Below are 15,090 nucleotides of genomic sequence, written 5' to 3' on the forward strand. Positions count from 1 at the left end.
CACACACACACACACACATATATGTCTTTTAAATGGTCAAGCTATGTTTAACTAAGAGGAATACATTCCTGTTTTATTAACTCAATTTAATAATTTGTGGGTATCAGATGAAAGTATTTGTTGCTGAGTTGTTACTGATTTAAGACATTAGGAAAATCATGTAAAAATTAGGTAAAATAATTAGAAAACTGAAGGCAACCATTATAATAATTCTGTATTGAATTACTTTTCTCAAATTTATAACAATAAAATGTGATAGATTTAAAATATTAGCCTGCTAAACTGCAATTCTAATAATTTATTCAAATCAATATATGAAATATAATTAACCATTCAAAGATATATTTATTGTCTAGTAATAATCAAGAAAAAATTTTTAAAAATTTGAATTATTTTAAGTTTTAAACAATCCTTTACTAAACTTTAATAATAAGAAAAATGTAATTGTAATAAGAAAATGGACCAATAATTATAAAAATGTAACATATATTAAAGAGAAAATGTCAAAATAATAATAATTAATACTACTTTAGAGTTATTACTGCCAGAATGTTTCCTGACTAATTCATGTTTATCATATATACTAGGGGTTTCTTTTTTAAATTGTGATTTATGAGAGTGATTTGAAGAGAGAAAATGGCATATGTAAAATAACATCAAAACATGAAGATTAATAGAAATTCTTAGTCATTAAGATTAATATGGTAATACACATATAGGCACCAAATTGGCAGAAGCTTAAAAATAGAACTAAGGGTCTTCTAAAATTTAAAATTTCATATTTCAAAGCAAACATTTATGAAAATAATTACAAATTACAATACACGTTTATTAGAGTTCAAACAAACACTTCTGAGGTCAAATTTTTATGCCTTTACTTATATGTATAAGAATTATTAATACAAGTGTATAAACCTTAATAAATGTATTTTAATCAGATATTGTTCCATTATTGTTTATAGTTCATTGATGCATTTTCATTAGATATACAAGTAATAAGTTAAACTTATATTAATGTTACAAAGAAAATAGAATCACATGTTGAAGAATCTCAACCATATTAGAATATACTTGAGTACCAGACTTCTGCAAATGAGGACACCTCCTTTACAAGATGAGAATTTTTTTTCTTTGAGTGTCCACCTTCTTCATATCCAAAATTTATTTCTCAATCCTCCTATCTTCTTACTTTCAAACATAGATTCAATATCCTAATTCTCTCATTTTGATAAATGTGCCATAAAGCATTTCAATAGAAATCAGATGTGGACAAACAAACAGTAATGAAAACCATTTCCCCAGGCTCTCTCTGTAGTCACTCACTGTATTATTTCTATTGGGAGTCAAATTCATTTTAACCCATCTCCAGTGAAATGGTCTGCCAAAATTTTGAAACAGATATATCCTGGGGATATGCAATATTCATTTTCAGCACATGAAGAACAGATATAAATTAAGTTTTTCTAGTTTATCTTCCTAGTAATAAAATATTTAGTTTATATTTTTATATATTTTTGAACATGTGTGCTGTTTCAATGATTGCACTATAATCAAAAGAGAAATGACGAATGGATTTAAGATATATGAGTTCGTCATTATATACTAACTTTTTCTGTGGCAAGACTAGGAGATTTATTGATAACAAACATTCCCTTTGATCTGATGAAGTGCCCCATTTTTAGTTGTCAGGAAAACAATAAAATATTGTTCTGTGGAAAATATGCATGGGATGCTTTGGTTTGATGAACGCTTAGTTGCTGTTAGCTTTGCTATATTGTACTAATTGATATTTGGTCTGATAAGATGCTAAGATGTTATCGAACAATAGATATAGTGACATCTCCCCAGAGATGACTCCTAGGGAAACATTCTGTAAGATCAAGAGGTGATTTTTCTCCCAATAAACAAGACATTATAAAAATATATATTATTGCCCAAAGTAGAATGGAGATAAAAGAAGGGGATGGAAGAAAAGAAAAAGAGGCAGCCCTCCTTTTTCTCCCTTTCAAGGTTCCCTGGTTCTCTGAGATGGAAGGTTGTGGAATTCAGTAGCCATGTTTAGGCCAAAGAGAGGACAATTAATATTACATCGGCTCTAAATTGTGTCCTTCCCAAGGGGAAAATATCTTCTATGCTCAGAGCAAACAACAACAACAACAACTCAGCAGCAGCAGCAAAAACTCTGCAAGGCGAAGGAATACAAAAGAGGAGGGCATGGCAGTTAGTTTTATTTCTGTCTTAATAATTTGTTCACACACAAAATGAGTGGAATTATTCCCTATGTTGTTGTTCTAAGTGCTACTTAGAAAGCACTTAATTTGCAGCAGTATTGGTTGGACTGAGATACTCTATAAATAATTGAAGCATTCTTAGAAATATTAATACGTTCCTGTTTCCCTAGGAGGAGGGGTGACCAAGCTAAGAAGAGAATTTCACAAAGGAAGCTATGAAGAAGTCTATCAATTACCACTTTGACTTGGTCTGTTTGGATGTCATAACCTAGAGTTCTGTTATTTAATGTGCAACACTGAGTAGAAAAAAGCATGTTTTAGCTATTGAGACCAAAGTTACAACAAACAGTTCTTAATAAAAATAACTAGTATGGGAGACTCATGCCCATGCAGCCAGTTAGATAAGAAGTATTAATCACATCCTACTTATCAAGTTGGTTAAGATAGTTGAACTGTCTTTTTAAAAATCATCTTTCATTTTAATATTTATTTTAGTACGCCAGGAATCTTTTAAATGCCCAGCAAGCATAAAGTCATTATTGAGCAGACTATAGTTAACAACAAAAAACACATACAAAAACAAACAGAATTCTTCTTTTTTTTATATTTTGAGCACATTTATAAATCTATGTTCATAGTAATTCAGATACTGTGAAAAGGTATCTCTTGAAAGTGGAAAAGAATAGTCATAGAGGGTCAATATATGCAGTAGTAACAGAGTGAGTAATTTATGTCTTACAATAAAGATTTTAACTTATATCACGCTGAGCCTGCCAAACAGAGGACTATCTGGCATGGTATTTTTAGGGTAGTCACTGTTTCATTAAAAAGGAAGCTGGAAGCAGCTAAGTCATTTAAGTATTCTGAATTAAACATTACCATAACATTTTTTTAAGTAGGAAAAAAAAATCCAATTGCAGCAATTTTACCATCTCAAACAATGGACAGGCCATTGAATTCTTGTTAGAGTCTTCAAAGGAGAGAATCTGAGTTACAGCACAATATAATTTGCATAAGAATGTAGCAATGACATTGATGTTTATAAGCATCGAATGATATCAAAACAATAAAGTTTTGCAATGGCTTCTCTTTCTTTAATAAAACAGATTTGATTCCCAATTATTATTTATAACATGCAGCCTCCTTCTGTGAAGATAGCACTCAAACCAATTAAGAGCATTTCTTTCAGCCTTATAGACTGGAGCTTTTCAAACAACAAAATGAGTCCATTGAGGAAAAGTTATAAATAATTATAAACAAAAGTGATGTAGGAAGAATGTTTTAAAGGATGAAAACTGAGTCATTAAGCATTTCCTGTGCTGCTATAATTCTGAAAAGCAAAGATCAAATTTGAAGGCCTTTGTTCAAAAGATATTTGCATACGTATGAATATTGATTCTTTTCCTTACCCCGTACATTTGGATCAATCCCAACTCCCACTTTCACTCCCCTACATCAATATGTGTCTAATGCCACAGCAAGTAAGGTCCTTCTTTGTTTTTGTTATTGAAAGTTTGGAAAGTTAACATTATTTCTCTTCTTAGTTTTTCTTTACAGTTAACAAAGTACTTTATTTATTATTTTAATGCATATTAGCTATGCAAAGGGTGGGCTTTATTTTTCCATATACGTACATGCAAATAATACTCTTTGATTATTTTCATCTTTTATCATTTTCCTTCTGTCTTCAGTGAATGTCATTTCTTATAACTCAACTTCTGTGCCAGTGATAATATATTCTCTCCACATTATGATTTACACAGAAACTATGCTTCTGGTCTACTGTTATTTAAAATATTTTCAACTTAAATACAGCAGTCACTTTTTAAAGATATAATTTTCTCTATATATTTGTTTACCTGTTTAATCATTCCTCTTTACATTATGAAAGAAACTTTAACTGATACTTAAAATTGTCCTGGGCGGTTAACGCTGTAGTTGCTCACCTGTCCTGGTCTAGCGTTTTCACATACAAAGGTGTCATAAAACACAGCAAACTGTGGGGCATTGTCATTAACATCCAGAATTCTCACAAAAACAGCCACACGAGTTGTCTCTTTAGGATTGTCTAGAATGGAAAAGAAAATTTTATTTAGCGAGACATGTTTGTTCATCGAATTTAATTTATGTAGGAATTTTGCAGATACAAAGAAGCTTGTATTCAATCTAACAAAATGAGCAAATCCAATAAAGAAAATCACTGCATGTACTGAAAAACTAAATGTTTATATGTATTAATTTAAAAATAAATGTTAATACTAGGAGAAAGGAGACAATTTGCTAAAAACAAAGAAATCAATAGCAACTTTAGGAATCTTATTAAATGATATTAGCTGTCATATGCTATGGATACTTTTTACCCTTGTGAAATTTATGAGACTACTTAATTTTATTTACATACATTACAAATACAATTTTTAAAAAGTTACCATATACAAATAGTGTGCATCCCATGGTTTAAAAAGAATCTATCTCCTCCATGTAATTGTGTTGTTATTAAAATAATGAAACTGGCATTTCTTTAAAAGGATGTACAAGAGTTGGTAGGCTAGCAGGCACTTCAAACCTTCAGCAAGGCTGACATATTATAAAGAAAAACAATACGGCTATAAATCCACTTGAAGAATACTCACATTCCGTTCATCTTTTCAAAAAGGGGAGGAGGGGGTGAAGGGAGGGCAGAGGTAAGGGGAAAAAAATGAGAATCAAGACTTGCCATGTAAAGGTACATGATCCCAACAATGAATGTAACTGTACTGTATCCCTAAATGTACCAATAAACTCAATTAAAAAAAAAAAAAAAAAAAAGAGATACTTAAAATGCGTGGCCCGTCTTCGCCCTCCTCTTAAGCCTTACTTCTGTCTTAATGCACATGTATTAAATTTACAGGTTCTAAGCTGCGCTGGGTACTCTTCTGCTGCCACTGTCTAGATCCTGGAGTCCAACTGAGCTGCTTTGATTCTCAAGTCCAACACTGTGACTTTGTCAAATTTACATCTTTCCAGTGCCTCGGTTTACTTCTTATGCATCAAAATGGGCCTGATCTCACAGAATTATTGGGGAAACATGGTGAGTTAAGGCCGGAAAAGTTCTTTGCAAAGTATCAGTTTGGAGATTGTTACTCGGTGCATCGTGCATGTTATCATTGTCATTTTGTTTGCGATCTTCTTCACCTTATTCTACTCAGGAGCACACGCTAACTTTAGCACCCCCATAATTTACGTGGGTGTAAGTAAGGGTATATGAAGAAGAAATAAGAGGGAAAGAGAAATTAGAAGTGCTGTTCCATTACTCTCTTCTCCTTCTAATTGCTGGACTATTTGCTGGTACCCAGAAACATAATATTCACAGGTAAATCTATGTACTTGTTGTTATGGAGAAGAGCGGGAGAACACGCTTATACAATAATTTGTAGAAGAACTTTTAACCCCCATACATTTATCTTAGTGAACATAAGCAAAATATTTCCAATATAAAGTCTTGACATAAAAATAAACCTTGTCGGTAGCAATTCACTTTATTACCATATCACAAAAGACAAGAGAGAAAAGCTTCACGCCCAACATACTGCATTGATAGAGCCTTCCCAACACAATATGAAGATTCTCTAGCTCCTCTCCAATAACTTAAGGCTCTTCAAATCAAGCTAAATCCACAAGGATGAATGTGCTTTGTAAAAGCAATTGGGCCTGGAGTCACCTATTGAAAAAACAGTGCTCACACTAATCTTTTTATGCTGACAGATGCTGCAGCTCATGTATAAATAAAAGTATAAAGCATTCCAAAGAAGAATCATGTTGAATAGCAGGTGGCATATATTTACCACATGAGTCCACCTCAAAGTCCTTCAAGGAAATTGTACTGTGACAGTAAGTGTACCTGCAATAAAGGATCTTAAAATATATGCCCTAAAGGAAGGCCATTCCTATATGTCACAGACTGTGCTGTGCCTCCCAAGGGTGGAAAACTTCAATCATTCTCTAGAAACCCAAGGCTTTCAAATAATGGAAATTTTCTACATGTGGAAGGCAAGATTTTTCACCAGCAAAGAACTAGGCATAGATAATGGAATCCCTCAGTCATAGATTTTACTCTACAATCTTCAGAATGTACTGAAATAATTGGAGATAAGTTTTCAGACATAGTTAAAAGGAAGGTGTTAACTGTTCCAAACAAATATGTTCTCAAATCACAAGCTTATTATTAAATCACAATCGTGGCCTTAATTTTAGAGCCTTTCTTCTCCACATGACATTTAATAATATTGCTTAGGAAAAGGATAAATTTTCCTTGGTATAATGCATTAAAGAATTACTTGTACCAGATAGTATTTGCCACATTCTGTGATATATTACTGTGGAATGCAGAATTAAACTGTTCTAGGCAAGACTTGGAAATGCACCGGTAAGTACATTCAGACACCATTATGTCCTGCTTAGGGTTTGGTGTGTGGTAAAGCTACCATAAGATTAGTGCTTAAAGACTAGTAAAAACAATTCCTTGTATGTTGTTGTCCCTCTCCCTTATTGGCATTTATTCCCCAGAACAACATAATGGGAGCCTCCCTGACTGCTTGGCAGGTAGGCATTTCTGACTGTTGCTTCACGGATTGATTTCATTTTAAGGGCAAAAAATAGATTTAGTTCCTTAAAATATGCAATTGACTTAGCTTTTCAAAGACTCATAATTATTTCAACTAGCTTTACAGGTTAAATTCCTCAAGTATCTGAAATGGAAAATGTGATTCCAAGCTCATTCCGCTTGAAGAAGGATCTTGAACTTGGCACAAACACAAACAATTTTGATTGTAAAATATGGACAGATTGGGTGGTATCTTACTCATCTAAATATGGGGTTACGGATTCAAATTCAGAAAGACCAGCTTTTCTTAAAGAAAAAAATACTTTTTTAAAGAAAAACTCATTACTTAGCCTTAAAAGATGCAACCATTTATATGTATGATAAAACTGGATCTTTGGAGTTTATCAGTATTTCCCAGTCACATTGGTTATAGAAAACCAGATCTAGTTCAGCTTGAAGTTTTGAATAGATTGCTTCTGTTCTGCCTAGACTCCTTTTATCCTCTGAGAATGGTATGATTCAGCCTGGATGTTTTGCCTGCCAAAAATCTGGAATAATTACTTATTGGCCTTCATACCCGTTTGTAGATTTAGCTTAGTATTTCAGATATGGAATATATGGACTTAATTTTTCACCATGACTCATTCCCAAATGGAGGCTTCACTTAAAAATATTTCAATTTGCTCTACTTCATATATATATGCCCCAGCATGGGATTAGAAACCTTGAAAAGATTTGCATGCACATGGACCTGTGATTTGACCTGTTACCCAGGCTTCCGGCACTAAATGAATCACTTTTAACAGCTTTGATGTTGTCATCTCAAATATCTTAATGATTTTATTTTTAACAAACCTCTAGAAATTTTAACTTGATAGTGGGCATTACAAAGACCCAGGCCATTCTGTGTGGCTGAGTACTTTTTACAGTTCAAGGAAGATGTGGTTTTGAACCCTAGCTGTGCCAGCCTTTCATTGGATAAACTTTTATAAATCCCATGTACAGTTAAGTACTGAATTTTAAGATGGAATAACTGGTTTCAACTCTCAATTTACTATTTCTGGAAGTATGGTTTGATAAGTTAGTAATGCCCCTAAGGCCTTAGGTCCACCTCACTTAAAGGAGGCTAATAAAAATACTGACAACAGAAAACAATTTTACTGCTATTACAGATGCATACTTAGATTTTCTCATCTATGAAGAACAAAGAGTAAATTCTTATGTAGTTGTTAAAATTTAGTGATATATTTATATTCAACAATTACCATAGATTCTTATCCTTAGTGTCCATGGGACACAAGATACATTTAATGTGTTCTCAAATCTGAATATTTTAGTACATTCTAACTACATAAGGTCAGATATAGACTTACAAATATTAAAGGATGGTAGAATGTAACACGCCAAAATATTCCACTTTGACATATGGATTGTTTTTAGTTAAAGACATTAAAAAAAATAGCAGGTGGACAAAAGGCACCCTGACTTGCCCTCTTTTCCTCCGGAACACAGATGATAAAATCTTTATATGAAAAAATACCCTGTCATATTATGAGAAGGATAATATTTTTAATACTTGGACAGGCAATTTAAGTTAAATTCTGTATAAAAATATCTTTAAATAGTTTTCACCACCACCTCTCCTTGTTTATAGCAGTATAAAATATATAGATTTGCCAAATTTGGGGGTTTTCATTTTTTAGTAGCTTCCTCTTTTACATAAAACAAATCCCGTCTCCTGTTAATCTGTGTTAATGTCAATTTAATTTTCAAGCCAGCCCCAAAAGCCATGAGAGCAGGTGTAACCTTTTTTCCCCCATGCCATACCTGTAGTTATCCCTCATTACATTAAACAGGAAAAAAAAGAGGAAATAAAAAGAAATATTATAGGCTTTTGAGAAGGCTCTTACAATTTTAAATTAAAATAATTTATATAAGCATTGAAAACTGATCATTTTAAACAGGAAATAAAACCTATAAGTGTCCAAATAAATGAAATTAAAAATAAACAAAATGAAAATGTAAACGTATATAAATATATATTCTATACATAAAATATATCTTACTGATTTCAGCAGCTATAACAGTAAGATTGTGCCATTGAGACAGCTCTCGATCAAGTGGTTTTGATGTATAAAGTGATCCATTTCCAGAGTGTATGTTAAATATTCTGTCAAGGTCGGTATGGCGATCCAAAGAAAATCTGAACATCCAGGGAAAGAAAAAAAAAACATGACAATATTAGTGATGATTTACAAGAGAAAATGTTAAAATGCAAAGACATATAAAATTATTAATTACAGAAAATAATACTAGTACAGAAAATAATCAGTTTCATAAGATTTTGGGGGACATCCACTCACATTCTACAAACTTGGCAATCTATTCTGCGTTCAAATGCTAGTCTCCCTAAGTCATTTATATACATTTATATCCATATATTATATATTCATATATGATATATATGTGTATAACTCACTGTCTAAAGTCATATATAGTCAATTAACTGATATATTTGGCCATAACATAGCACAAAGTTTATATATGATTACATTATCAACTGACTGTTTGATAATTAAGGAATTTGCTGAGTTACTACAAATATTTATTGCAAAAGATCAATCTCAGTAGATTAGTCTTTCATGATAATAATGGAGACAAATTTAATTTCATCAAGCTAATTGGGCATTATCTTGGTTGCTTCATAAGTTATGGTATATTCATGTAGTTTCAGCATTTTAATGACATGTAATATTACAGAATATGTATTTTTAAGGAGAAATCTAGTAAAGGAGTTCATTTCTGGGAAAAATGCCTACACTTGTATCAAATAAACTTCAGATATACTTTTACATCTATGAAGCAAATTAATTACATAAATTTTATTATATATCCTTCCAAAGTGTAACAAGATTTATCAATATGATTGATACAGTTGGGATAACTTTGTTAAAATACATAATATACCATTAGTAAATAAATCAAACTATTATATATCTACATCTGAAATAAGTCATAAATTTATCTCAAATTGAACCAAATTTATATCAAATTAGTTTATTTCTCAAAGTTTCAACATTACTTTTCCTTCCTCTTTCTAGTTGTGCTTGTTTTCAAACTGAAGTACAATATAGCACCCATCTCGATCACAATCTATTTGGAATTTGTTTTATCACAAACTTAAAGCAGGAACTAAGCATAAAAATACCAAATCCACCATTGTAGTATATCTACTACCATATTCCAGTAGGAGATCAGAGAATATGATTTAATTTATTTGATTAATTGATCTTCATAATGAATATTCCTCCCCAAAAGAAAGGGAAATTCTTCAGATGCATGTGAATATGAGATATGATGATCTACAAATATCCCACTAATAAAACAAAAAGCAATTTATTCTATAGTATTTTGACAAGTGGGTTCCTTTATTTCTGTACAAAATATGACACAAGGATTTAGACAAGAATATACTGAGGTGAAAAGGTGCATACTGCACTCCATTAAGCAAGTCACAAAATATTTTATGTGACATTCTGCCAATTTTTTATTTTTAATAAGTCATTAATGTGTAATGAAAGGAAATTGTCTAGATTTGTGTGTGCTTAACTGTTTCAATTTATCTATGGTATTAAAACGCATTCATCTTTTTGTTTATGAGTATTTTTTGAGATTCTATTTCTAAGCGGCAGAAAGAGCTGCTAGAAGTATGTGAGGTGACGGATGTGTGAACTAGCCTGACAGTAATCATTCTACATATTGTATTTTAAATATGTATGATTTTATTTGTCAATTATTTTCAAATTTTTAAAAAGAAATGTAACATTAATTTTGCAATATGTAAATTAATACACAGCCTATGATATCACACATCGGTGACTTTCCAAAACGTGTTTTCTGTTTGTTTTTTCTTAATTATTTGTTGTATTTCAGTATAAAGAAGACAGAACTGCTCTGTCAGAAGACAGAGGATTACGTGACACTATCTTTGAGATAATTGCTCTTTTCTTTAAACATTACTAACAGTTTGTTTATATTTTCTAATTATTTTCTGGCAAATTAAGTGTTCTAACTCATTTTTATTTAAAAATCATTTCCATGATACATAATCTAAGTAATATCTTTGATTTCTGCCTTAACACTTGCAATGTATCACACAATTTATAAAATATCCAGTAGGAGCCATTGAATAAATCCATTGCACTACTAAAGCTATTTTAATTCTTTAGGAATGAAAGGTCCAGAATACAACTCGCAGAAGCAAGTTAGTTCTGCCAAGAACATGCATGGTAAGCATTTAGTGAGAAATTTTAAACAAGTATACTGGTAATTTAGAACCCTCCAAAGAAAAGATGCAAAGGTTGAGGCAGTTTAGAAGAAGATAAATGGATAAGGGAGGAGACATTTATGGGTAAGTCCTGCTGGCAGATGGGAGCGTTCTGTGATTATCACGTACGCTATTCCTCTGCCAATAAGTAAACTATGATGCTGTTTATTCATATGAAAACACGATTTTCAAAAAAATACTTAAATTATGCATATATATACATACATATGTATATATATATATATATAAACTTTACTATACGACTTTCCTTGGAGAGTGGCATAATCCACAGAATTTCTAAATTCACTCTAGCTGGAGATCCATGACATAAAATTGAAGGTTCTATACATTATGTATCTGCATGAACCTATGGATACACTCAGAAATTGCAGAAACATTTGAACTGATTCTTCACAGGCTAATATAGAAACAAAATCACCCCACTGAGCTCAAGGTAACCGATTCTACCTAGAAGACATGATGGACTAACAGATTAAACATTCACTTTCATAGTGAATATTGAATATAGATGTTTTAGTGCAAATGATAATGAAAACATTAACTCTTTCTCATTTTTAGATATGTGTATCAAATCTCACACATTTTAGGTTGCTATAAGCAAGAAAAGAGAAAACTGTAGAAGTGACTTTGTTCTATCTAGAAATCTAGAATTTTTTATATAGTTAAATAAAAAAGACAAAAATGAGGGGAAACAGGTCTTGTCTTTCATTGTAGAATTGTAAGTGGAGTTTCTAAAATCGTAATAGAACTGCCCTGGAGTATTCCAGCTACATTTTTAAATGTTATAGACTTTCTTGACTTCACATATTAAATAACACATGCTTAATAACTTAAGGAGCACAAATATAATGATTTGGCTAAACTGTAAATGCACAAACAACAAAATGTCCTTACTATGTCCCCAGGATGAGAACAACAAATAATATTTGGGCAGAAACAAATGATACAAAACAGGTTTCAGCCTAAAGGACAGATAAGAACAAACAAATTTTAAACTTTTTTAAACCCTGTCCCAAAACAGAGATGATTTGTCTTTTTTGTGGGGGGCTACTAAGGATTGAACTTGGGTTCTTCCTCTTGTGAGGCAGACAGCAGGACCACTGAGCTAAATCCCTGGCCCAGAGATGATTTGTCTTCAACATTGTACTTACCTCTGAGAGTCTCCTGTATGCTTTGGTGTGTTAAATGCTTTAAGTAAAACTTCACTGTCTATAAGCATTTCAGTTCCCTCCCTTTTCATATCAAAGCAGGCATGATTACCTAATAGGGCTGGAAGCAGAATCCGGGTCCCTGGCCATTACAGTGCCAATAATTGTGCCCACTTCAATGTCTTCATGAACCTCAAACAGATAGGAGGATCTGCTAAAAGCAGGGGGCTCATCTGCATCTTCTATAGAGATTTTCACAATAGTGGTATCTTTGAATGGTCCTAGGTAATAAAAGCGTGGGTCCACATGGGTGTTTTCTGCTTCAACCTTTAAAGTATAAAGTCTTCGGCTCTCATAGTCAAGTGGCTGTATGAAGAAATACATCAGCGAATTAGAGTGAAAGACATTGGATATTATGTTCATTCAAAGTTACAACAATTTTTAAAATTCTGGTAAAGTTCTCCCAAGTTGTTCATTAGTTATAAATAAGAAAAAGTTGTACAAATAATAACCTGTGTTTACATAATATCTAGTATTCAACTTTTTATCTATTTTTATGTATAACATGTAATACTTTAGAATATAGGGAAGTGAGACTTTAATTTTTGGAAAAAATTCAGATGATAGTAAAGATTATCTCACAACTGATGATAGATGGTAGATCACATAGTGTTTTAGTGTGTGTGTGTGTGTGTGTGTGTGTGTGTGTGTGTGCTGAAGTATTGGCATTAATTATTATTATTTTTTTGTACCAGGTATTGAACTTGGGACCTTGCATTTACAAAGTAGGCAGCAGGACCATTGGCCAAATCCCTGGCTGATAATAAAATTTTTCTAATTTAAAATTCAGCCATTTAAAAAATTGTCAGCTGTTTTAATGTTTGCAAATAGGGAGGGAAGGAGCGGGTGAAGGGAGGGCAGGTACAAGGGGAAGAAATGAGAACCAAGACCTGTCATGTAAAGGTTGAAGATCCCTATAATCAATGCAACTGCACTGTACACCTAAAATACACCAATAAACACAACGAGGAAAAAATTGTCAGCTATTTTAAAATTATGTCATATGTAATGGGCTTATACTATTATTTAAGTTTTATGAGATTTGAAGCCACAAAAATTTCAATAATTAAATGAAACACTGAAGAAAAAGAAAGAATGAGAAAAAAATTTATACAGATTTGGTAATTAGGATATATTATACAAGAAGAAAAGGACTTTAAATATCAATATAGCTTAACTGTCACAAGTATAAATTCAAGTCCCTCACTTCACACTCACTCTAAAAGATATGGTTTACTATTAGAGAAAGAAAATTTTGATTGCAATTTTATGAGCCTATCTGAGAAGCTCTGGACTCTATTTGTATTACTGCTGCTTCCTGATCACAAAAAAGCCAAGAGGTGCTTCAGACTCTGCTGTTCCATTTCAGGTCAGTATTTGTCTTTACCATGTGCCTTGCAAAAGAATTTTGGGACACTTTTATTATTGTCCAGCACCTGGGTGGTTGATGTATGCATGGCATTTTTTTAGGACCTGAATTTCAATGTGCCTTATTTTTTTTTCTTGCAATGATGGCACTGACTCTACAATTAAAAAAACTAGTTACCTTTAAATTATACCACTGAACATATGTTAGCAGAAAAGTTTAATTTATATAGCAGAAGGGAAAATGTGACCAATTAAATTGTGTTCCAATTCATTCTGTCTCTTTTTATTAGAAACTCTAATTATTGCTTCACACATCTGGGCAGCCTGCTACTTTTTAAGCCTCCAACTGTGATGATACATTATCATTATTAGCTATTAACTATTTTAAAGACCACAGTGCTCTTAATTTTTATTAACATGGCTCAGAAATATAATTATACATATATTAATTTTGAAATTTTGTAAAAATCTCAGTTTTCATGTTTCACTCAACAGAAACAGAATGGCTAAGGAACTGTGGCTTCATATCCTCCTAATTGTGCATAATATAAATTACATTTAAACATGATGGTGATCTGTCTGTTAAAAGAAAGTGCATGCTCCATAATGAAATCTCTTCACACAGACACTTATTTCTGCAGAAGCTGTGCACCTTTTTTATAGTTATGATGCCCTCCTGTGTGTCCTTCTCAGTTATTATGTCAAACATGTCAGTCCCATCTCCATCAATAATTCGGTATTCTACTTCAGCGTTTTTCCCAGTGTCTGCATCCATTGCTTTTACACTTCCAACAGCTGTGCCCACAGGCGAGGATTCTAGTACTCGAAGGTGCATAGTATCTATTGGAAACAAAGCAAAGAGTAGAGAGAGATGAAAAAAGTGATTTATCAATAGAATATCCAAAAGTTAACTGTGAGAGAGTATTCTGAAATTTAAACTCTAAATTACGTATTTATTTTAAAAGTGGAATATACCTATTGTGGTTATAATTAAAGACTAAAAGCAAATAAATGGAATTTTGAGAACTTTTGTCTAAGCACATTAATGTGAATAATAAGTGCTAGCCTCTAACAATGTTAGAAATTATGGTTTTAAAAATGAGCTTGTTTTCTAGAATCACTTTCACAGATCTCATCAGAATTCAGTCTGTACATAAGTGTGTTTAATATATATATATATATATATATATATATATAATCACAACCAATCACAGGATGTACAGGGATTTTAATGCAATTGTTTCTAATATTTTATATTTTTACTTTGTCAATTTCACATTTATGTTAGCTGCAGAGAAGTATATAACAAGATCTCAAGAAATCAGCCAAAATATGAAGGAACCATATTGTTTT

General features: G+C 32.0%; 1 protein-coding gene across 3 annotated transcripts in view; it reads right to left on the reverse strand.

Moving 5' to 3' along the window:
• The window catches only part of Cdh10 (cadherin 10), a 172,586-nt gene that overhangs the window by 8,586 nt on the left and 148,910 nt on the right, over positions 1 to 15,090 (reverse strand). For all 3 annotated transcript variants that reach the window (XM_019207452.2, XM_010623791.2, XM_019207454.2), the window contains 4 exons: positions 14,390 to 14,577; positions 12,422 to 12,675; positions 8,880 to 9,016; positions 4,178 to 4,299 (listed from right to left, as the gene is read on the reverse strand). In XM_019207452.2, the coding sequence (XP_019062997.1) occupies positions 4,178 to 4,299; positions 8,880 to 9,016; positions 12,422 to 12,675; positions 14,390 to 14,577 (701 nt within the window). The remainder of the gene's footprint in view (positions 1 to 4,177; positions 4,300 to 8,879; positions 9,017 to 12,421; positions 12,676 to 14,389; positions 14,578 to 15,090) is intronic.

Source organism: Fukomys damarensis, unplaced genomic scaffold (assembly GCF_012274545.1).
Source record: "Fukomys damarensis isolate Sample0158 unplaced genomic scaffold, DMR_v1.0_HiC HiC_scaffold_1, whole genome shotgun sequence".
NCBI classification, from domain to species: domain Eukaryota; kingdom Metazoa; phylum Chordata; class Mammalia; order Rodentia; family Bathyergidae; genus Fukomys; species Fukomys damarensis.